Genomic DNA, 20,365 nt, shown 5'->3' with positions numbered 1-20,365 from the left:
TTTTCCATTGGCCTCTAAATTTTAGCAATACTTAATGATTCAGCCCAAGTCTCCCACCCATCTTAATTTCCTAACAATTCTGTTCCTTATAAATCCCTCTCACATCCTTAAAGAACTTTTAGTCTTTCATCAAGTATGCTGTTTTATATTATTTTCATTTCCAAATAGAGTAAAAATCTCATTGCAGTCTGGTAAAAGCTGGCAGAGATTATAACCTTTCCTTTGTAACTTTTATAATATTGAGGCTAATGTAATATTCAAGAAATGCTTGTTGATTGATTGTGAAAATAGTGTTTTAAGCAAATTTATGCCATCAGTATGTTTGGGAAGAGATTAGCCTGAGACTTATTTGAAGGATATTACAATAGCCCAGAAGTTAATTATTAAGGATCTGGATGGTGGCAATAGTGATAGAGAATAGATAACTTCAAAATAGGTTTTTAAATAAGAAATTTGATGAGATTCCTCAGCCAGATGGCATGTAAAAACATCCCTGCTTCCTCCTCCATTACCAACCCAGTTATTTCTAAGTGAGCCTGGAAGTTGCTTGCCAATGCCCAGAGTACTTAGAATTTAGGGTTCCAACAAGGCAGGAGGTTGCCCGCAAGGCCAGCTATTAAGAGTAGGAGACCTGGGTAGTCTCCAGCTTTCTAATCTTCAACATGGAGAAAGTCCTAGCAGTTTAGGTTGAATGACTAATAATAAGGCAATAGGCTTTTGTGACTATAATTTATAACCATTTTTTTAAAAATCTCTCCTTTTGCCAGATGCCAACACTTTAGGTTCTCTATTGTATTTTATAGGCATGAGCCCAGTTCTTGCTTAGAATACCTTCCTTTTATATTGAAGTTTGATCCCACATAAGGAATAACAACAAGCCATTGGTTCTTTCCCCACCTCTGATGTATAATATCTAAACTACCTGCCTTCAGGTGCTAACAAAATGAAATTGTAGGCAGTCTCTCAGAACTTGAATCCTTTAGCTAGAAAGGTATATTGGGGCTGATATACCTTTCTGATATTAGGAGGGGTTATACAATTAGTGAGGTCATGAAATAGGGCAGAAAGGGCTACAAGGGCCTGAAAATGAAGCCTCCTTAAATATTTTTATTTGAGATAAAGTTTTTATCCTAACTCTAGCTTCTTAAGCATTATAGATTAAAAACAATAGATTTGGGGGCAGCTAGATGGCACAGTGGATAGGGCACCACCTCTGAAGTCAGGAGGAGTGAATTCAAATCCGGCCTCAGACACTTAATATTTCCTAGGTATATGACCCTGGCAAGTCAATTGCCTTAGGAAAAAAAAATTAGACTAAGGGATGATAAGATAATGCTAGGAGACAGAATGACAAAAGGTTACAGCTAATCTCAGAGACATAAAAACTAATTTAAAAAATAAGTACAACATAGTATCATAGTATTTATTTCAAGGGTTTCCTTTTCATCAGGAATGAAAATAAACACTTGTTAACCTGAAGAAAAAAAAAAGGAGAAAAATGAAAGGTGTTGGGCTTGTTTATTTGTGGAGCTAAATAGCCCAGCTAACCTCATTTCCCTAAAGGCATTACAGTTTAGTACAATAACACTGATTTTTAAGAAAAAAAGTAAATATTATATTCTTTAAAATTCAGACTATATTTCCCATGTGAAATGTTATAAATAGTGACTAGTTTCCATGCTATAGTTCACAAAAGCCAGTTCAACCTGTAAGCTTAAATCAGTTTAAAAACAGACCTTTACCACATTTTTTTATTGAGTTCATGTATTAATGGCTCTCCTGCTATAAACAGAGTATCCTAGGAATCTTAATACAGTTTTAAGCTTTAACAGGTTTTTAAATTGAACATTAGTTATATTCTTTTTTTCTTCTGTCTTCTTGACGGGAAAACATGTAACATGTTTTTAAAAAAAGATATCCAAAGTTGGTGAATTTTTAAGTTTTGGCACTTAAAAAGGAATGTGCCAATACTTAGAATCTGATTAACTTGTAATTGCCGGCACTTCTTCAAATAGTGAAGATCTCCATTTATCCATACCTTTCTGTCTTATTGATTGATTCTTGCATTTTCTCCCATAAGTCTTCCATTAAAAGATTTGGGCAGTATGCCAGGGTCTTCCTCTGGAACTTTTAAAAATTTCATGAGTATCAAGGCTATCCATATGTTATTCTTTGCCTCTTAATATATGACTGGCCTAACTTTGTCTATTATACATTTCCTGGAATCTCTTAGACCACTTCTTTTACCCAAGTCATCAGTAGTACTATGTAATAAAAATTAGGTCTATCATTCATCTCTCCATTTCCTTACAGAATCCTGGATTTAAAAAAAAAAATTGAAATCATGATATTCCATGATTCCATATAGTATGAGTAAGAAGATACTGTTGCTATTTAAAAAAAAAAAAAAAAAAAGATGTAGGGACTTGTGTCAAAGGGCAGCTTTATCTGAAATACCTCTAGACCACTTTGTTCCCCTATTCAATTGTGTGCTCAGCTCATTATCCACCTGTAGTGGGTATCATATATAAATTTAAGTCAGTTGCATTCCATTCAACTGTATACATTAAAGTGACAAAAACTTCAATTTTGTTGAAAATTCACTCACCTTGACTATATCTTATTCTTGTATGATAATGAATAAATTTATAAAACATACTTTTTTGTATGCTTACACATGTTTATAGTCCTAGCACATAGTACATATTGATTAATTGCTTGATTAGGAGATTTGTCTCTAGAGAGAAACTTCCTATGATGAACTTTATTGCTAAGCATTAGGAAGGAGGGATTTCTGAAGTATTTTCTATAGTATTCTCTCTCCCTACTCCTCAATATAAACTTTTGTTGCACAGTATACATCTTTTCTTATACACATCATTTCCTGAGGACAGAATTTGCTAGTGAATTGAGAGATGAAAAAAATGAGAGAATTATGCCCCGTAGGGTAGAAGCTAACAGTTTCTTCAGAGGGTGGGTAACCACACTAATCTGTTCAGAGTTCTTGAAGCATAGGTGCTATATGCTAAAGAGATATATTTAGCTTGGATCTTTCATAACTGAAAAGAATATTTCTTAAAACCTAGCAGAAGCTATTGACTGTCTTCCCACAAGTCACTTTTCCTTCCTATGCCTCAGGGTTATTGTCTGTTAAGGAGGAAGAATGTTCATCACTTAGAAACAAAATGATGGCTAATGAGATCATGTCTGGAAGGTTCTTAGTGATTATGAGAATAAGATTATAGTGAAATACAAAGTACTGTTCATCATTTGTTGTTTTTTTAAAACAACAAATTCGATATTCTTATCTCCAAACAAATCAACCTTCTCTTTATGGTGTGAGCACCATTTGTAACAGGAAGCATTCCAAAATGTGGGCCTATTTTCCCCTGTTTAAGTTAACCTTTGCTACTCTTTAGTCATCCTCTGACAGAAATAGTATCTGTCCAATGTCATTTTCCAATCTTTTTTTTTTTCTTTCTTTCTTTACTTCTCCTAGACTCGGGGCCCTGCAGAGAGATTTACGGTGCAGGGAAAAAAAAAAAAAAAAAGTGTGCTTTAACATTTAAACAGGCCACCCCAAACTGTCTATCCATATTAGGTTTTCCCCTCCTCCCTTCTCCCCTCTGGCCTGATCTTTTCCGCTCATTCATTATTTCTCTGGTTTGCAGATTACACTTAGGAGAAACACCCAGATTTATAAACATGTGTTCACCCCCAGCTGTTTCAGGTCTGGGAATCACATTCATCTTCTAATTGTGTGCCTGTTCTCTTTGCTGTTGCTCTAGTCTGCCCTTGCAAATGAGATGCCTATCTCCGAGTCTTACCTTATTCAGATAAATACATTCAACTCAATGGACTTTGCTCTTAGTCAAATTAGTTATGCAGTAATCAGAGCAGCCCATCTCTGGAAGGAAACATCCACTTGAGTTCACTCTGCTAATGGCTAGAAATCATTTAATGTAATTGTTTTCTTAGGGGGGTGCCAGAGAGACCTGAGAAAAGGGGACTTCATTTTAGAGTCCCTGTTGCATTTAGGAAGAATGTTTGAGGTACTTATGAGAAGAGCTGATTATTTAGTGATGAAGCCAAAATCCTGTCTGAGTCTAATATTAGTATCTTTAGTGATTGCCACTTCCTGTTCTAAAAGAATCTTTTCTTCTAAAGTGTTTTGTTTCCTGATCCTAGAGTCCTGATGTTCCATAGTCTTAGTTTTCCATACCCTCTCAAATAAAAAAAAGGCCCTTGTGTTTGTTCTCTTGAACAGTACTTTCTGCAGAATGCTTTCTAGATTTCCTCCCTGTTTACACAATTCTACTCACTAGAGAGAAAATTGGCACAGGGAGTGCTGTCCCCTCTCATTGCAAGTAGGGCTTTGAAGTGACATACATATCTTAATAGAACATTTTGAGCCAGTGGCAAAAACCAGGCTAAAGCCCAAATCTGTACTTTTCTAACTCAGAATAACAAGTTTTAATGTTCAGTGGCTTTGCCAAGAGGAAGTGAACTTTCACAATACATTATCTCATTTGGTCCCACACAACTACCCTAAAACAAGTATAAAGTATTGTCTCTTTTTACAGATATGGAAGTTGATGCTCTGAGAGGATAACTTGCCAATATAAATAGAAGAACTTCAAACTCAGCTCTTCTGACTCTTAAGTCCATTATCCCATGCTGTTTCTCAAAAGCTAAAGACTTTGACTTCATTTAGCCCATATGTTTTTCCAAACTTGTGTTTCTTCTAAATATCTATCAAAAACTCCAGTATCCTTAAAGCTAGCATGGCCCACTGCATGAGTTCTCACATATAAGGACACTACGGAGATCCCCAGTAGTTGTAGATTTGGTGTCATAAGTTGTCTTTGTATTCCAGGCATGTTGGTGGTGAATGTGACATGGAGGAACAAGACCTACGTGGGCACCCTTCTTGATTGCACACGTCATGATTGGGCACCCCCCAGGTGAGTTCTATCTTAGCTTCTTACTGAAAATCAGATCTAATTTATATCATTTGAAGACAGACCTAAATAGAAAAATATTAATTGCCATTGGAGTAAGTCCAAGTCAATAAAAAAAGATAGTACTATCAAGTTTAATTTTATTCAGTGTCATACCAACCAAATTACCAAAGGATTACTTTATAGAGCTTAGATCTGGAGGAAAAAAAAGTCAAGAATGTCAAGAAAATGAATGGGGGGGAGGGGGTTGATTATCAGTGCCAGGTATCAAACTTTACTGCAAAGCCAATTGTGTATTGGATAAAAAAAATAAGCTAATTAGTGGAACACACACACACACACACACACACACACACACACACACACATAAAATAGAGAAACAAATGATAACCTTATCTTGATATTTGATAAATCCAAAGATTTCTGCTGTTGCGGCAAACTCAGTATTTAACAAAAACTTTTAGGAAAACTGGAAAACAATCTCTGCCAGAAACTTAAGTATAGAACATTTTACAGCAAAATAAGTTCAAAATAAATATGTGATTTAGATTAAAGGAGGTTACCCTAATAAACAGAACAGAGGAACATGGAAGAAATTACTTTTCAGATTAATAGATAGAAGAAAAGTTCATGACCAAATAATAGATTCAGAGGTAAATGGACAATTTTGATTAAACCAAAAAGGTTTTGCATAAAACCTTTGCATAAAGAAAATCAATGCAGCTCAAGTTAAAAAAGAGGCAGGAAATGGGGAAGGGAACATTCTTTGCAGCAAGTTTCAGTAATAGGTGTCTCATTTCTAAGATAAATTGGGAACCTGAGTCAAATTTATAAGAGCAATTATTATGCATATAATAAATATTCAAAACATATGTAGTTTTCAGAGAAAAGTAACCCAAACTATCAATAACTATGAAAAATGCTCTAAATTACTTTGAGATAAATGCAAATTAAAAGAGTTCTGAGGTATTTATCACTTCACACCTATCAGAATGACAATGTTGCCTAAAAAAGAAAAATGATGAATGCTTGAGGATCTATGGTAAAACAGATTTATTAATATGCTTTTGGAGCTATGAAAACTCACCTACTTGTACTGAAATGGAGTTGAGAATCATGCCTCAAAAGCTATTAAACTGCATACCTTTTAATCAAAAAATAGCATTACTAGATCTGTATCTCAGAGTGATCAACGAAAGAGGAAAAGGGCCTAGTTGTATATATATTTATAGCATCTCTTCTCATAATGGGGAAGAATTGTAAACTTGAGAGATTGCCTGTTGGTTGGGGAATGGCCGAATAAGTTATGATATATGAATGTGCTAGAATATTATTGTACTGTAAAAAATGATGAAGGGAAGTTGGTTTCAGAGAAACCTGGCAAGACAGATATGAACTGATACACAGTGAAGTGAACAGAACCAGGAGAACAATTTATATCATAACTGCAATATTAGAAAAACATCAGCACAATGACCAATCACAATTCCAGAAGACTCATGATGAAACCTTGTCACTTTCAGATAGACAGATAATGGACTCAGAACATAGAGTGCGCCCTTTTCCTAAAAAACATGGATAATGCAGGAATTTGTTTTGTTTGACTATACATGTTTGGAATGAGTTTTATTTTTCTTTTGTCATGGAAGGAGGAGTGATAGGAGGGAGCAAATTCAGGGATGAAAATAAAATTGAATTTTCGAAAAAATAGAAAAAAGTAAATCTTATTCTCTGAGAACTACATACAGCTGGGCAAATAGGAAGATTTCTACCTTTTTCTGTACCTTGTTTTTTGTAACCTTTATCCAGCTTATATTCTCTATTCCCTCATGTACACCTAGCTTCTTCGTATACCCATTTGATAACTAGGCAACAGCGTAGATCTCACACACGCAGATATTCAACTTTCACTGTTTATTGAGATTCCATTTTTATCAGAGACTTTAGACATAGAAGGTTGGCTACCTCTTGTTTTATGGTGGATTGTAAACTCATCTCTGAGCTTATTGGGGCAACATAGATAAGGAATCTTTTGAACCCAATACTAATCATATTCCCCCTACATATGTTAGTGGTCATTTGGTCTCTTTGAATCCTGTTTCAGCACAGGGAACCAACTAACTTGTTTGATGTTGGTGTTCTGTTAAGTGAAAAACTCGGGGATCAGGAAAATGCACTTAGACTCTACTTAACCATCAACTGTTCTGTGGAATATATAGTAATATTTTCCAAAGGAAACTGAAAGGTTTCTTCAGCCCTTGGCAGGGTAGCGTTGATTGTCTTTTCCAGTTTTCAAGAGAAATATTGCGTGACCTCTTAGGGCCTGGATATTGTAATCTGCTCATAGACTATCAATTCAGCAGATAGAATGAACCCAGGAAGCAAATTAAACCATTTGAAAAAAAATCTGTTAAAGAGTTATAAACAGTATGGGATACAAACTTCTTATTCTTTTGGATCTGGGAAGAAAGGTCAAAGCAGCATCCTGAAGAAGACACCCTCTTTGAAAAGAAAACCAAAATACTTTTTAAATCTGTAAGTTATCATAGGCAATGTTTAGAGTACCTTGAAAACTACTTTTGGATTGGTCAGTTAAAGAAGGATCCATCCTGGGTAGAAGTTTTTAAATATGTGAACTCTATCTCCTTGTTCAGGGCTTTCTTAGACACTTGATAGCATAGTGCTTGAGAAATATACAGGCTGCTAAGTATCACAGTACATAAAAGCACTGGGCCTAGAATCAGGAAAGCCCGAGTACAAATCTTGAATTAGACATCTACTGTTTTTCCTTGTGTAAGTCGCTTAACTCTCAATTTCCTTCCATGAAAAATGGGAACCCTAAAGTGTCAACCTCCCAGAGATGAGATATTTGTAAGCCACATAATAGGCCTTCTTAAATGCTGATGGTGATGAAGATGACAACATTGTAGGCCTGGTTAGCCATTAAAGTACTGTGTCTTTAGGTGTACTGATTGGGCAATCGTTAATATCCAACTAGGTTGTGTATTGCAATCAAACTATGAAGGTCAGTGCTCTCAATAGTTGTTATTTTATGAAGATGAGAGGCTTCATCTAAGAGAAAAATAGAATTTGTTCTTTTCAGTGTCTGCTATGCTTTAGTTTTGGTCTGCTGCCACCCTGGTTTTCTATCCCTAACAACAGCTGTTTGCTTCTTAGTTGGGCATCAGTGTAGTGAAGTGGACAGAGCTCTGAGCCTGAATTCAGGAAGCTCAGATCTGGTCTCAGACATTTCCTGGCATTGTGACCTTGGACAAGCTACTTATTTTGTTCACTTCCATCTCTAAGTTGAGGGTAACAGCACCCAGGGTCATTGTGCAGATCAGATGAGGTAATTAATACTTGTAAAATGCTCTTATAATACAGTGCCCGACACATCATAGATACTACATAAATACTAGTTATTGTTGCTATTATTATTACTATTACTGTTTTATTACTGCTACTACTTAGGTTCTGTGACTCCCCCACCAGCGACCTGGAGATGCGTAACGGCCGAGGCAGAGGTAAGCGCATGCGTCCCAATAGCAACACACCTGTAAATGAGACAACTACGGCTTCCGACAGCAAGGGGACCAGCAACAGCAGCAAGACCCGGGCAGGGGCTAATAGCAAAGGCCGCCGGGGCAGCCAGAATTCTTCAGAGCACCGCCCTCCCCCAAGCACGACCACTGAGGATGTCAAGGCCAGCCCTTCCTCTGCCAACAAGCGAAAAAATAAACCCCTTTCCGACATGGAGCTGAACTCTAGCTCTGAGGACTCAAAAGGGAGCAAGCGAGTCCGAACCAATTCTATGGGTTCAGCCACTGGGCCCCTTCCTGGGGTCAAGGTAGAGCCTGCCATCTTAGATAGAAATTGCCCCTCCCCAGTCCTCATTGACTGCCCCCACCCAAACTGCAACAAGAAATATAAGCACATCAATGGACTAAAGTACCACCAGGCCCATGCACACACAGATGATGACAGCAAGCCAGAAGCTGATGGAGACAGTGAATATGGGGAGGAATCTTCCCTGCACACAGACCTTGGAAGCTGTAATGGTGCCTCTGTCTCCCAGAAAGGCTCCCTCTCCCCTGCTCGCTCAGCCACCCCCAAAGTCCGACTGGTAGAACCCCATAGCCCCTCTCCTTCAAGCAAATTCAGCACAAAGGGCCTCTGTAAGAAGAAACTGAGTGGAGAAGGGGACACAGATCCAGGGGCTCTGTCCAATGATGGCTCTGAGGATGGTCCCTCGGTAGTGGATGAGACAAGCAATGATGGCTTTGATTCATTGGAGAAGAGATGTTTGGACAAAGACAAATCTAAAAAACCTTCTAGTTCAAAACCTGAAAAGATTCCTTCCAAGAGCTTAAAGTCAGCCCGACCTATTGCCCCTGCTATTCCCCCTCAACAGATCTACACCTTCCAGACTGCCACCTTTACCGCAGCCAGCCCAGGTTCTTCCTCTGGGTTGACCACTACAGTCGTCCAGGCCATGCCCAACAGCCCACAACTTAAACCCATTCAACCCAAACCTACTGTAATGGGAGAGCCTTTTACTGTCAACCCTGCCCTGACCCCAGCCAAGGATAAGAAGAAGAAAGAAAAAAAGAAGAAAGAGTTGAAGGAACTCGAAAACCCCCTGACTCCTGGAAAGGTTTGCCGAGCTGAAGAAGGCAAGAGCCCATTCAGGGAGTCCTCCGGTGACGATCGGACCAAAAGCGAGGGGCTCCTTAATGGCTCGTCAGACCCCCATCAGAGTCGTCTGGCCAGCATCAAAGCTGAGGCAGATAAGATCTACAGCTTTACAGATAACGCCCCCAGCCCCTCCATTGGCAGCAGCAGTCGGTTGGATAGCACGACTCCCGCCCAGCCCATGACTCCCCTGCACGTGGTTACTCAGAATGGAGCAGAAGCCAGTTCTGTTAAGAACAACAGTCCTGCATATTCTGACATCTCGGATGCTGGAGAGGATGGGGAAGGCAAGGTGGACAGCGTCAAATCAAAAGACCCCGACCAATTAGTCAAAGAAGGGGCTAAGAAAACCCTTTTCCCCCCTCAGCCTCAGAGCAAAGACTCTCCTTATTACCAAGGTTTTGAAACCTACTACTCTCCAGGCTATCCCCAGTCCAGCCCAGGGACTCTGAACCCCAGCAGCCAGACTGGAGTGGAGAGCCAGTCACTGAAGGTCAAAAAGGATGAAGAACCCGAGAACCCCGAGGCAAAAGTCAAGAACGAGGGCTGTGAGGATAAGAAAGCAGAGCTGAGCAGTTCCAGCCAGCAGCCTTCGGTCATTCAGCAGCGCCCCAACATGTACATGCAGTCCCTGTACTACAACCAGTACGCCTACGTCCCCCCCTACGGCTACAGCGACCAGAGCTACCACACCCACCTCCTCAGCACCAACACGGCTTACCGCCAGCAATATGAGGAGCAGCAGAAGCGGCAGAGCTTGGAGACGCAGCAGCAACGCGGCCTGGAGAAGAAGGTGGAGCTGAGCCTGAAGGAGCGCGAGGCCGCCCTCAAGGAGGACTGGAAACAGAAACCCTCCGTCCCCCCCACGCTCACCAAGGCCCCAAGCCTGACGGACCTCGTGAAGTCGGGGCCCAGTAAGGCCAAAGAGCCGGGGCCCGATCCTGCCAAGTCTGTCATCATCCCCAAACTGGAGGATTCCTCCAAACTCCCCAGCCAGGCCACTGAGGGGCTCAAGGTGAAACTGAGTGAGGCTGGCCACCTGGCTAAGGAGGCCTCAGACTCCAAAGCAGCCACCGAGTGTGGCCGACAGACAGACGTGGATCCGGTGCTCTGGTATCGACAGGTAACTCACTTGGGAGTCTTTTCTTATTTGGCAGTTTCTTCGTCCTTCCCCTCCATACCCATTCCTGTCCCTGTGTTCATCTTGCCCTTGTGCCAGAATTGCACAAACCTGGAATCTCTCAGAGGTTGATGAGACTGCAGATTTACTCGCTTTTGTGTAGTGCTCCATCCTCTGCAAGTCTTCTAGCTCCCACGGTGGTAACTAAAGCAAGAATTCTTGATTTCTATTTGATTGTTTGAAAATGCTTTATTTTGCTAAATTTGGCCTCCAACTTCTGTGAAATACAATGGTAATAATTCTTCCATTCCCCATTCAATTGCTAACAAAAGGATTTAGAAAACAGAATTGGGGACTCAGAACTTGCCATGCCCTTGAATTAGAGTGTCTCCCATCTTCCAGTTAACAGAAGAGCACCTTTTCTCTCCACTGTTCTACTTCTCTTTCCTGACTTAATACACTATCACCTTTCTTCTTGAGAGGAGGATGCCAGATGGCCCAGAATATCTATTGAAGGAGCATCCCTACTTTTAGATGTTTTCCTAAGTTATCTCCTTTTACTTGTTGGTCCTATTGATGTGGTCTCTTCTTTTCTTTGCTTATTACCTTTGTTTCTTTTTGTTTATCTTTGTCTCTCATATAAGAAAGGAGTAGGAAGGTCTGAATTAAGTTGTAAGAGAACAATAAATGCCCAAATAGCCTTTCTCCCCATAACTTGGTTCCTAAGCTGTCCTTGTGTCTCCATTGTAACTTGGGCCTGAATTGGGTTTCTTTCTTCCTAACTCCATCCAACCCCTAACCCCTGGTTGTTACAGGAGACAGAACCTCGAATGTGGACATATGTTTATCCTGCCAAGTACTCAGATATCAAGTCAGAAGATGAGCGGTGGAAAGAGGAAAGGGACCGAAAGTTGAAGGAGGAAAGAAGCCGGAGTAAAGACTCTGTCCCCAAGGAGGATGGGAAAGAGAGCACAAGTGGCGATTGTAAACTGCCCCCCTCTGAAGACTCCCGACTTGGGGGCAAGGAGCCCCGGCCCAGTGTCCATGTGCCTGTGTCCTCCCCTCTTACCCAGCATCAGTCTTATATTCCCTATATGCACGGCTACTCCTACAGCCAGTCCTATGATCCAAACCATCCCAGCTACCGAGGCATGCCAGCTGTCATGATGCAGAACTATCCAGGTATGGCACCAAAGCGTCAGTTACTATTCCCAGGGAAATTACAAGGAGAGATTTTAAATTGTTTATTTGACCAGTTCTTAGCATCTTATTCATAAATATGTCTTCCTGTAAGGTGTGCCTGTTTGTGTCCCTCTACCTCAAACTGGCTGACATGTTGTCCTAATTGCTACTTGTAGGAACTACTCATCACCCCTCCTCCCTTGCCTCAGTTATACAATTGGCATGTCTGTGCTCATTGATGACTGAGCGAAAAAACCTTCTCTGTCATGACTTCTTCCCTCAGAAACAGACATTTTGGTTCAAGAAGTTCAGGTCTTTATTTTTAGCTCATTTAGTGTTGAGCACTTTAGAGTCCTTAAAAGCAGTACAGATAATCCGAGCCCTCAAGGTACACACTTGGACTAAATATAAAATCCAACTCAATATAAGTTAAGTAAGGGTAAATCTCTGGAGTACAATGTTGTACTCAAGACATTCAGAAAAAGCAGAGAACAGGGTAGAATTTCAGTCCAGTCAGTCTGGGGAGCCTCTATGCACAACCTCCCTATGTTAATTGATAAGAACACTGGACAGAAAGCAAATTCTTTGTTAATACTTATTGACTTGACTTTACATGTATGTATTGCCTATTGATTCCCGATATTCTAGGTCCTTGTCAAGTGGAATACTTCTGACACCTCTTGTCCTACATGTCCTAAATTTGTCCTAGATGGCCTATCATAACCATAGAAAGTCATTCATGGTTAAGACATTTCAAGGCAGACTTAGAAATAGCCAGGTTTTTAAACAGATAACAGTATAATTCCTTTCTTTCTTTTTTTTTTCAACCCCTAACCCTCTCACAAGAGTTCTTGAAATGGGTCTATGGGGCCAAACCAAACATGAAGTTGGAAGAAAGCAAATGGAGGAAAAGAAATATCTCTCTTTGGGGCCAGTATCCTTTGTCTCTTAGAATTGTGTCAGCATTGATCCTCTCAGTGGAGTTTTTTTAGAATTTTAGCTAAGCTAGTTTGATTAAGAAGCTCCAGAAGGGTTGCACCTCCCTCTTGGTAGGGAGGAGTTCCTACCAGCACAACAAGACAGCCCAGCTTTCTTAGCAATGGGATTATGAATACCATTTGAGTCCAATGGCTCCAGCCTCACGAAAGGTTCCCTCTTCATGACTGTTTCTCCTATCCTAGGTTCCTATTTGCCCTCCAGCTACTCCTTTTCCCCCTATGGTAGCAAAGTCTCGGGGGGTGAAGATGCTGACAAGGCAAGAGCCAGCCCCAGTGTGAGCTGCAAGTCTAGCTCAGAGTCAAAGGCCCTGGACATCTTGCAGCAGCATGCCAGTCACTACAAGAGCAAGTCTCCCACGGTAAGAGCTTTGATGGCATTGGCAGAGCCACGTAGCCCCAGTCCCACAGAGGGTTACAATTTAACTTGGTTAGCTTGATGTTGATCCCATGAGGGCCACACCTTTTTTGTTCTGAGGCTTCTGAAGCTTCAGGATCTAAAAGGAGTCCCTAAGTTACTCCCTCACTCCCTGGGTTCCTGCCTGATTGAACCCAACAGGAAGTCCTGACTGGCTTAGGTGTCTCGTGTGTGTGTGTGTGTGTGTGTGTGTGTGTTTGTGCGTGCATGTGCATGCATGCTATTTTGCAGCTTTGTTGTTTGCTCTCCCTTTCAGATAAGTGAGAAGGCTTCTCAAGACAGAGACCGAGGAGGCTGCGGGGTGGTAGGGAGTGGCGGAGGCTGTAGCAGCGTCGGGGGAGCCAGTGGGAGTGAGAGAAGTGTAGACCGGCCTCGCACCTCTCCATCCCAGCGCCTGATGTCCACACACCACCACCACCACCACTTAGGGTACTCACTCCTCCCTGCACAGTATAACCTGCCCTATGCAGCAGGTGAGCCCTGGCCTCCCTCTACCTACCTTTTTACCTTCACTGCTAAAATCACTGACCATTGAAAGTGCCTGCCTGTAAGGTACTTTCCCTGGAACTTTAAACTTCATGCAGAGCTCTGGAACCCTTCCCAAGCAAGGAGTGAGCTTATCTCAGTGGGCTCTATTTTCAGCGCCGTTACTGGTTGCCCATATGTAAGTCACTTTAAGTTTCAGCCTCTGTCTCCCCACATGTAAAGGAAGGACATTGGATTAGGTGATATCTGAGGTCCCATTTAGCTTTGGCATTCAATGGTCACATTTCCTTCTTCCCTGAAGCTCTTAGGTTAGTCCCAATCCTCAAAATATAGGCCCTTTAGGTTTAGAATAAAGAATTAAGCTCCACAGGACTGGGAAAAGATAATTGGTCATCCTGACTTCCATGAACCACTCAACCTAATGAAAGAGAGAACACAGGATTTAGAATAACACAATCCAGTAATCTTTCTCAGTGGGGAAGGGGAAGGCAGTTCAAGATCCTCAGGAAAACTGGTCTATAACACCCTCTCCTTCTCCTTTAGGACTTTCTTCTACAGCCATTGTTGCCAGCCAGCAAGGCTCAGCTCCCTCACTCTACCCACCCCCCCGGAGGTGAGAATGGTAGGTATTTAAACAGATGGGGGGAACAGGAAGGTTTGAGTCTCTGGAAGCTCTTGGGGCAGGCCCCTCATTTGAAAGTGATTAATTCATTTATTAAGATTCCTTCTTGATGGTAGGAAGGCTAGTTGTAATATGATGATACTTCTTTCATATAATTAGACCTTGCCCAAAAGCCATTTGCTCCTAGAAAAAATAGCTATGAGAAGTTTGTGTGTGTATGTGTATGTGGTGGAAAAACCTATAGCTTTTAGAATCAGAGGGACTGTTCCAAATCCTGGCTTTGCAGCTTAGTGTCAGTCTGTATATTCCTGATAAGTTACAGCTTCTCTGGAGTTTTTTACTCATCTGCAAAGTGAGGGGGGTTAATGATCTCTAAGGTTCCCCCAGATAAGTCTTCCAAAAGTTGAGAATCATTTCTGTGACTGGTGGGAGAAACCTTCCCCTGTCCCCTTCCCCCGTCCCCTGGAGTCACCTTAGGAAACCTAACATTTCAACAAAGAGTATTTTGCCAACTGATGTCTTTTTCCTGGGACGCCACCTTGTGGCCTGTCAGCTGCTGAACATCCATGTCTCCTCTGGCAGGACCTGAAGCTCTGGGATAATGTGGGCTCCGAGGCCGGTGACCCGAGGAGGTGCTGGAGGTGCCATTAGACATCAGTTGAATGGTGTTGATCATCCTGTTGACCATTCTCACGGAGACTGGAGGCAGATCCTTGGCAATCTCCCCTCCAGCAGACCCCTGGACTCCCCGTCCCTCCCTCCTCCTCAGGAGCCGGAGAGCTGGTACTTAGCAAAAGTATTTATTCTCTTGGCCACAGTGACTGTTGTGGTCACAACACAGGGGTAAAGGCATCGGTTGTAATCTGGGGGCATTGCTTTGGGCCCAGGGAAGTCACTGCTCCATTTCCTGAGCCCCTTCTCCAAACCAAGAGACCCCATCATGGTCACCTTCTGGGGGCACACCCCAGACACTAGATGGGGTCTGAAGAAAGCGCGGCAATCACCCCCCATCTCTACCACCACCAGACCCTTCATCTCCCCAGAAGCTGGGGCTCCAGGGGCTGGAAGCAAGCAGAGGAATTAGAATCTCAGGAAAGAAATTTTAGGGCTGTTTTCTCTGTGATTGTGAAAACAAAGTCATCAGAAATGAAGATCCCTTCTCCTCCTTCCCTGTGCACCTATGTGTGTGCCTGTGCTTAGAGCCTGACCCGTACAGGAACACCTACGTCCCCACCCAGAGGACCCAAAAGGGAGGCATCTTTATACCCTTAACCCCCAGCACCAGCACAGAGCCCACCCACTGGATCCCCCTGGGAGAGCTGGGGCCTCTAAAATGGAGCCTTCTCCCCCATCCTCCCATTTTTTCAAGGTCCTGCTGTCTGTCTCTCCCAGTTTCCTTTTCCTCTTTTTCCACTTTTAAAACTTCAATTTTTCTTTCTTTTCCCCCCTCCTCCTAACCAGAGGTTTCCACCCTCATCTCTTCTTTCCTTCCTGGTGCCTCAGGCAGAGAAAAATCCTACCTGCTTCTGATATGGGAAACCCGGGGGCTAGAAACTATGAAACCTGCCTTTTCTTCCTAGGGTAGCACTAGGGAGACAGCCCCTGGAGCACCCAGAAGATCTTGGAGACACTGTCCACAGTCAGCCATCTCTGTGTCCTCCCCACTTAGGGCTTTGCACATGTGCAACCCTTGTCCCTTTCTGTACATGTGTACTTGATTTTATATAACTCTCTAACCTCCATGTGTGCCAATATAAGCCGTGTTTATATGTAATACACGTCTGTTTTATAGGGGTTGTTGGCTAGGGGAGGTTTCTTGGACCATAGGCCCTTAAGAAAAGATGCTTTGAAGATAAGAGATTCTCCCTCCCTTTTCCCTTTTGATGGGGAACTCAAGCCAGCATTGAGCCTGCTGCTTTGCCTCTGGAAGATGTGGACCACAGGGGGCAGGTAGCTGTGCTTAAAGGACCTCCAAGGATATTTCTTCCAGAGCTCAACCTCTGAGTTCAACCTCCTTTCTTCCCTCCCTTTTCCCCTTGGGTCTCTAGGATTGAGGCCTGACCAGGCTGGGTAGAGGAATGCTTTTTGTGACCGGAGTGCCAGAAGGAAGCAGCTGGGAATAGGAACCTGGCTCTGACTCCTGGGAGTAGCAAGTTTATTGGGGCAAGCACAATACCCAGTTGAGGTTGTTTTCTAAGAGTTATGGGCATCCCTGGAGGTAGAAAAGATGGGGCAGTCAGCCTTACAGGGCTTTCCTTTACGGGGATCCATGCTCTCCCTTTGCCCTAGGTTGGGTACGAAGCCTCCTTCCTCTGCAAAGCTGCTATTTTCAGACCTTATCGCAGGCCATCAAGCAGTCATCCTCTCCCCCTAATTATTCTTCCTACTTTATACTGCTCCCCATAGGCTGTGCTTGGAGCAGTGACTTCCCTTCAAGGAGGCTCCTGGACTTGGATCCAGGTGCCCTCCCTGAGACCAGCCACCACTCAAGAGCTCATTCTGGGGCCTAATCCGCATTGTAACTTACCAGGCTGCTGTGGGGCTGAGCCAGTGGCCCATCTCACTGTTCCTGTTTGTTTTTAAATATTGTTGTGTGTTTTGTATCTGTGGCGCCGGCCTGCGGCGTGCTCTGTACATACTGTAAAGAGGAATTGTTTGGAAATTGTTTGGGGTAGTTTTCTTTCCCATTGGGCGGGTATGGCCCCAAACTCTTGCTCCATCTGTCTCACTCTGTAACATAGAGAAGAGGTAGCTGGTGGACCAGTGGGACGGGCTCGGGGTTCTTCAGAAGGGAACAGCTTTTCTCTTAATTTTCTTTATTCTTAAACCGATGTTTGGCTCTTTGATCCCTGTATCCAAGACCTTCCCCCCAGTATTGGGGAGGAAGGGCTCACAAAGAAAGATGGCAGCAAAAGCAGGCAACATGTTTCTTCCCATTCCCAGACCCCTGGCTCTTTGCCAGGCCCAGGCTTCTCTCCCTATCCTGCCACTCACACTGTGGTAGCAGGTATGAGGCTGCTAATTTGGAAGAGATGGAGTTGAAGAACAATGTTAAGTGGAGGATTTGCACTCCTACCTCAGGCCTCAGGACTTCCAGGCACAATTGGGACCATTGAGGGAACCATACTATTCTTGGGTTTTAGCGAGTAGAGTAAGGATTCCCCTTGGGGTGGGAGGGAGCAGGAACCCAGGCTAGAGCAAATCAAGCTATCTTTGCCCAGGACTGCAAAGGTAATGCTTGTTGAAGCTCCCCGTTGAAAGGCAGTTTTCAGAAGAAAGCTGAGAAAAGGGGAGGAGGTTATAACAAGGCCTGGGATCTGTCCCTAGCCAGATCCATCAAACTGAGAGCAGCACTGAATTCCCAACTGAAATGAATTGGGCTGTGATTCGAGGGTTACTCTTTCTTCTTATCCTTATGTCCAGCTCTGCAAGACACCTAGTTAGTACCAAGATAAAAGTAACAGAGTGTGGGAATGCATCCACTCCCTAGACAAGGTAAAGGAGGCCAGTGGGAAGCTGGGGAGTTTGCAGAGGAAATAGAGGCCTGTTAACTACGGGCTTTAAGAAGGGAATTCTCCTTGTCAGCTGCTGCTCCGCCCTCTCCAACCCCAGGACTCAAAAGCTACTCTGAATCCTCTCAGAGAGTTTGACCAAGCAATTAGGTCCCACAATAAATGGGCCCTATTTTTGCTATTTGTGGTGGTATTGGGGAAACCCAAGAATTTCTGTCTAGCCCATTATCAGGGGGCTATCCCAGGATGAACCCCTCTCTCTGCCCCCTTTATTCAACTCCTTTCCCCAGCCCAGCTCCTTGCCATGGTATTCAGCCCATTGGGAACAGGTTGGGCCTGGCAAGGAGGGGGCAGTGTTGCTGTTTATAGCTTGTTCCATTGGAGTTGCTCTGTTGGGTTTGATTTCAGTCTTCCTGATTCTTCCCTTCTGTAAAGTGTACATTACCAAGTTCCTTGTTTTTTATATATATATAAATATATATATATATATATACAAACTGTACTCTTTTTGCCTTTGTACATTCAGGCAAGAAGAGAAAATAAATCTTTTTAAGAGACAATCACAAACCTGTGAGGGCTGCTGGTTATTTCTCCCAAGTGTGTGCCACAGAGCTGCACTCAGCTTACTAGTGTCCCCCAAACTGTTTCACCACACACACACTTCCATGTTTGGATCCTTACCACCTTCTCTCCTTCCAATTTGATTCACATACATAGCCTCCTATGATGGTTGATGGCAGGCTATATCTGGTACTCTCCAGAGCTTTGGATGGTTCAGTACAGATGCTTGCTTTTTCCTATTTCATCACAACCTTTGCTTTTTTCCACCTGCAGGCCCCAACCTCTAAGATGCTCTGGAGCATTTGGGTACTTTTGGGTACATCCCGACTCCAGAGGTTGAGACAGTGGAGATTATGAAAAGGCTTTGCAGCTAACTGGGAACTACATTTTGGACTATAAACCCCCCCCAATTTAGGCTTGTATATATGTTTTTGGGGATATATAAGGAAGCAGCTCTTTGTCTACTGACTCCTGTCTCCAATACAGATCTCTCACCCTAGGATGATAACTGCAGCCCAAAGAATAGTACAACCTGCTGTAGTTGTCTCATTTAGAAAAATATCTCGGGTCTACTCTGAAGAGCAGCTGAAGGTTGTGAATAGTTATTAGTCAACTAGTATAAAGCCACAGGGCAGTGGACCATTCTAAAATGTAGGCTTAAAGTAAGCCCATTTCCCAGCTTTTGGTTTTTTTTTTCCCCTCTCTATAGTGCTTTCCCTTTTCCCTAGTTGACCATGATATAGAATTGAAGCTGATTTCTAAAATAGTGAATAAAGCTTTAAGATCTTGCTCACAATTTTTGTGAAAATCAAGTGAGTTTAACTCATTTCAGGGAGGGGGAAAAGTGTGGCCCTTGGTTTTTTCATTTTTTTTTTCCAGTCAGTGGCCCTCACAGGGAAAAAAATAATCCCCATTCTTGCCTCAAAAGGATTGCCTTACCTAGTGTACAAAGTTCCATTATCTTGTCCTGTCTTTGAGGAGCCACCAGGAGAGGGCAGCAAACTCCTTCTACTGAGAATCCTCCTCACCCAGTCCACTTGATGCCTTTCTGCTTTGGGAAGGAGAAAAGCTAGGATTTGGGTCATTGCTACAATTTCTGCCTATACCCAGTTGGTAGTGACTCCTGCTCCCTTCACCCCACTCTCATTTTTCTTATTTTGGCATTATTTTGACCAGGTTTTAACTTTTTCTTTGTACCAGCTTCTAACTTCTGTGTCATTGGTCTTACTTTCATTGTCCACATTTAATTGTCCTTCCCCCCCACTTTCTTGGTATTGCCTAGCACACAGGTACTGCCCCTCAGGGTTTCTTTAGGTGAATTTGCTCAGCTCCAGCCAGCTCTGTGCCTAAGTCAAAGCAAATGGCTTCAAGACCACTACTCTGGGCAGTAGTTCTGACTGCTCTTTCTAGATACTGAGCATCAGGCCCAGAAAATAAGATAAAAATTAGTTATGGGAAAGAATCCCCTTATTAGGCGAGAAGGCAAAAGCATGTCGATTTCAAACTAGATATTATAGAACAGCACCCAGAACAACACCTACGCCTAGCTTAGGGCATCAGACAAGTTCCAAGTTCCAGGAGATGGGGAGAAACGTTCACACTGCCCTTGGGAAAGGAGTAACATTACCCAGTAAAGGAAAAAAGGGCCTACAAGTTAAAGTAGACACTAGGAACTAGAAGCCTATTTTAAGCATATTTTTGGACTTTTTAAGATCTCTAGCAATAATGGTCACTCATTCAGGCATTGCCTAAAGCTAATCCTTTAGGCAGCAATCCCCATAAGTATGGCAAGCTAGGTGCTAAGAGCCATCTCCCA

The 20,365-nt window shown here is 42.7% G+C and overlaps 1 protein-coding gene across 4 annotated transcripts in view; it reads left to right on the top strand.

Annotated features, from left to right (window-relative positions):
- The window catches only part of ZNF609 (zinc finger protein 609), a 206,352-nt gene extending 186,918 nt beyond the window's left edge, over positions 1 to 19,434 (top strand). For 3 of the 4 annotated variants that reach the window (XM_031955392.1, XM_031955393.1, XM_031955394.1), the window contains exons 3-9: positions 4,877 to 4,964; positions 8,433 to 10,776; positions 11,589 to 11,955; positions 13,137 to 13,312; positions 13,625 to 13,841; positions 14,398 to 14,476; positions 15,059 to 19,434. In XM_031955392.1, coding sequence (XP_031811252.1) covers positions 4,877 to 4,964; positions 8,433 to 10,776; positions 11,589 to 11,955; positions 13,137 to 13,312; positions 13,625 to 13,841; positions 14,398 to 14,471 — 3,266 coding nt within the window. In that variant the 3' untranslated portion in view covers positions 14,472 to 14,476; positions 15,059 to 19,434. The remainder of the gene's footprint in view (positions 1 to 4,876; positions 4,965 to 8,432; positions 10,777 to 11,588; positions 11,956 to 13,136; positions 13,313 to 13,624; positions 13,842 to 14,397; positions 14,477 to 15,058) is intronic. The other variant, XM_031955391.1, reaches the window with a different exon arrangement.
- The last annotated feature ends 931 nt before the right edge of the window (positions 19,435 to 20,365 follow it).

The sequence above is a fragment of the Sarcophilus harrisii genome, chromosome 2 (assembly GCF_902635505.1).
Source record: "Sarcophilus harrisii chromosome 2, mSarHar1.11, whole genome shotgun sequence".
NCBI classification, from domain to species: Eukaryota; Metazoa; Chordata; class Mammalia; order Dasyuromorphia; family Dasyuridae; genus Sarcophilus; species Sarcophilus harrisii.
This window is presented reverse-complemented; position numbering and strand designations above follow the sequence as displayed.